At 48.4% G+C, this 2,900-nt stretch overlaps 1 protein-coding gene across 3 annotated transcripts in view; it reads right to left on the bottom strand.

The window, feature by feature from the left end:
• Positions 1-519: 519 nt before the first annotated feature.
• LOC109394693 (asialoglycoprotein receptor 2-like) overlaps positions 520-2,900 on the bottom strand; it is a 15,517-nt gene continuing 13,136 nt past the window's right edge. For 2 of the 3 annotated variants that reach the window (XM_019665035.1, XM_019665033.1), the window contains 2 exons: positions 1,165-1,271; positions 520-926 (listed from right to left, as the gene is read on the bottom strand). In XM_019665035.1, coding sequence (XP_019520580.1) covers positions 770-926; positions 1,165-1,271 — 264 coding nt within the window. In that variant the 3' untranslated portion in view covers positions 520-769. The remainder of the gene's footprint in view (positions 927-1,164; positions 1,272-2,900) is intronic. The other variant, XM_019665034.1, reaches the window with a different exon arrangement.

The raw sequence follows: 2,900 nt of genomic DNA, 5'->3' as shown, positions 1-2,900 counted from the left end.
CAGCTCCAGGTTGAGCTGTTGTCCAGCATCTTAGCTGTAGAGGGCAGTGTCACTGGCCCTCCCTCATATGTGGGATCCGAACCGGGGCCCTCTGGCGTCCCAAGCCAGTTCTTAACCATCGCGCCACTCGGCCAGCCCCCAATCCTTTCTTTAGCAAACATTTTTCGCTGGCCTTGCCAGCTTACCTCACAGTTCCCAGGTGGGGTGAAGTGGGGTACTCTCTGGAACCTTAGGGAGGAAATCCCAATTGCAGGGAAAGCTGCCTCCTTCAGGAACCCCTCAAAATGTGGGCAGACCCTCCAGACAAGCCCAACTGGCTCCTTCCCCCAAAAAAACCCCCAGTGCCTTCCACTGAATGCTTTTGCTCCAAGCCTCCTCCTTCCCCTCCCTGACCAGTGTCCCTCAGGATTATGTGTCAAGGAGCAGCCGTCTAGGACTTAAACTTTCTTCCAGACCCTCTCAGCTCCCTCTTCTTTGCACCCTTCATTTCCCTGCTCCAAATAACCAATCCACACAGAGTTTCAAATATTTGTTTCTTCTTTTCCTACTCCAGTAAGGTGACTGAAAATTATAATAATTACAGTGAGTGACAGAAGAAGGGGGGATCTCCGTCTCCCCAGGGTCTGAGATTCTTAAACCACCCCCTCTATCTTTTCCTCTACTCCTCCCCATGCTTCTGACTATTCTTCCTTTCTTCAAAAACCCTAGTAGAGAAGCTGGGGAGGATAGAGGTGGGATACAGGTAGAGATCTGCTGTTGGCCAGGGCTCCTAGCTGGTAATGTTCCGCCTCATCTCACATGCCCAGCGTCGCACCTGCTGGCAGAAATTGTCATTCCAGCGTCCATCCACCTGAACTTCAGCACAGTCTTCATTTCCACCCTCCTCATGCCCTTGCCAGTTATCTGGTTGAGTGGCAGCCCAGTTCCTAGGAAGGCAGGACAGGGCTCAAGTTCAGACCATCCCCATCCCAGCAACCCTCACCTCCACCTCAGAAAAGCACAGCCTTAGAGAGTTCAGGGAGCAGAAGCTGCAGCCTTGAAGGTTGGGAGTCTGAAGGGGGGAGGGTTGGGAATCTTGATTCCTAAGAGATGGGTGGGGTTGTATTGGGGCAAAAGGCCAGGTGACAATCCCCAGGCCAAACTAATGGGGTAAGGGGCACTTACTTGTAGCTATACCTATAGTCTGTGCCATCCACCCATTTCCAGGAACCATCGCTTTCAGTGAGACCTATCCAGGTATGAAAAGGGCCCATGTGTTGTCCAATGAATTTCTGGAAAACAGGCAGGAGAGACTTTCTAATCTCTTGAACCTCTATACAGGTATTAGCTGTGGTCCCCTCAGTCTTCCCGGCCTGATCTGCCCCTGAGCTGAAGCATCAGCTTTCAATGAAGTTAGTTCATTTTTTCTTCTGTAACCTTAGCTATTGCTTACAGAACATTTATTGAGCTAAAGCACATACTAAATGCTTCACAAGGTTTATTTTATTTAATCCTCATAAGCCCTCTAAATTAATTGCCCTAATTTATACATGAGGTTAAAGAACTCGGTAGTTGGCAGAGCCCAGAAAGTCAATGCAGTGCCTGAGTGTGTGAACTCCGGCCACGATCTAGCCCCACAACCCCCCACTCCCATCCCCACTTCATTCTTAACTCACAGCTGCTAGCCCAACTCTAGGCTTCTCCTTGTTTTCTGCCCACAATCTCAAACTTGGGATCCTGACTCTGGCCCCTGCTTCCCCCAATGGACCCCTAGGTTTCACTTGCCTCTCAAGTGCATCTGCCCTGCTCCTGCTCTTATGTGTAGCTGTCATTTCTGGAGATTCACCAGGCCCCAGAGCTTCCAAGACTGCCCACTGCCCAGACTTGGCTACAAGGGGTCTGGCAGTCTATGCTGAAAATAGGAGCCTGTCAAGGGTGTGAGGGTAGCCCATTCATCCAGCTGGCAGGGGCTAGGGTGAAAGTGGTTTCTGAGATAGCTTGCCAGGACTCATGCAGACAACAGACCCCCCAAGTAGCTTTCTCTTACAGATATGGCTCTTCCTGGGGACTTAAGCTCTATAGTATGGGAGACTAGCAAGGGGGAGACGCTAAGGGAAACAGAGGGGGGTTTGACCAACTTGAACACCTAGCAGTTCCCTTTGACAGCATGTGAAGTATCTCCAACTGCATTTGGAGGAAAATTTCCTAATTCACTCTCACTTCCTATAGATACAACTAAGATTGCAGTTAGTCATCTCGTCTGAGGGCAGATATGGTAACATCCCTGAATTCTAAAATTCTGCAAATAGGACAATGTCCTGTGCATAAAGGGGCAGCTCTCAGAGGCTGGTGGGGTGCTCCCAAAATTCAGAGGAGTCAACAGAGGTGGAAGGAAAGTGCTTAGAGATAAGATATCCTATTTGCTGTTGCCTGCTGCTACAGTTCCTTCTTCCCTTCATCACACGAAGCTTAATAACTGAGCAAAAAATACAAATCATCAAAACCCAACCCACTGTGTCAAAGACTGATGGGGGGAATCAAATACTGCCAGATAATCAGGGAAGATAGTCCAGGAGAATTCATCTCCCCTATTCACGGGTAAATAATAGGCAAGAAAGAATTGTGCCCATTCATGAAAGTAGAGGAGTTGGGAAGTTATCATGCAACTTATACAGAAATAAAGAAGAGGAAGAGGAGAAGGAGGAAGAAAGAATTGTGATATCAAAAAGAGAGGTGGAAAAGGGAACCCTGCTGCACTGTTGGTGGGACTGCAGATTGGTGCAGCCATTATGGAAATCAGTATGGAGGTATCTCAAAAAACTGAAAATGGAACTACCATATGACCCAGCAATTCCACTCTTTGGTATCTATCCAGAGAAACCCAAGACGCTAATTCGAAAAAGTATATGTACCCCTATGTT

This window comes from Hipposideros armiger, unplaced genomic scaffold (assembly GCF_001890085.2).
Source record: "Hipposideros armiger isolate ML-2016 unplaced genomic scaffold, ASM189008v1 scaffold_431, whole genome shotgun sequence".
Classification (NCBI taxonomy): domain Eukaryota; kingdom Metazoa; phylum Chordata; class Mammalia; order Chiroptera; family Hipposideridae; genus Hipposideros; species Hipposideros armiger.
The sequence above is the reverse complement of the archived record's forward strand: the minus strand, read 5'-3'. Positions and strand labels throughout refer to the sequence as shown.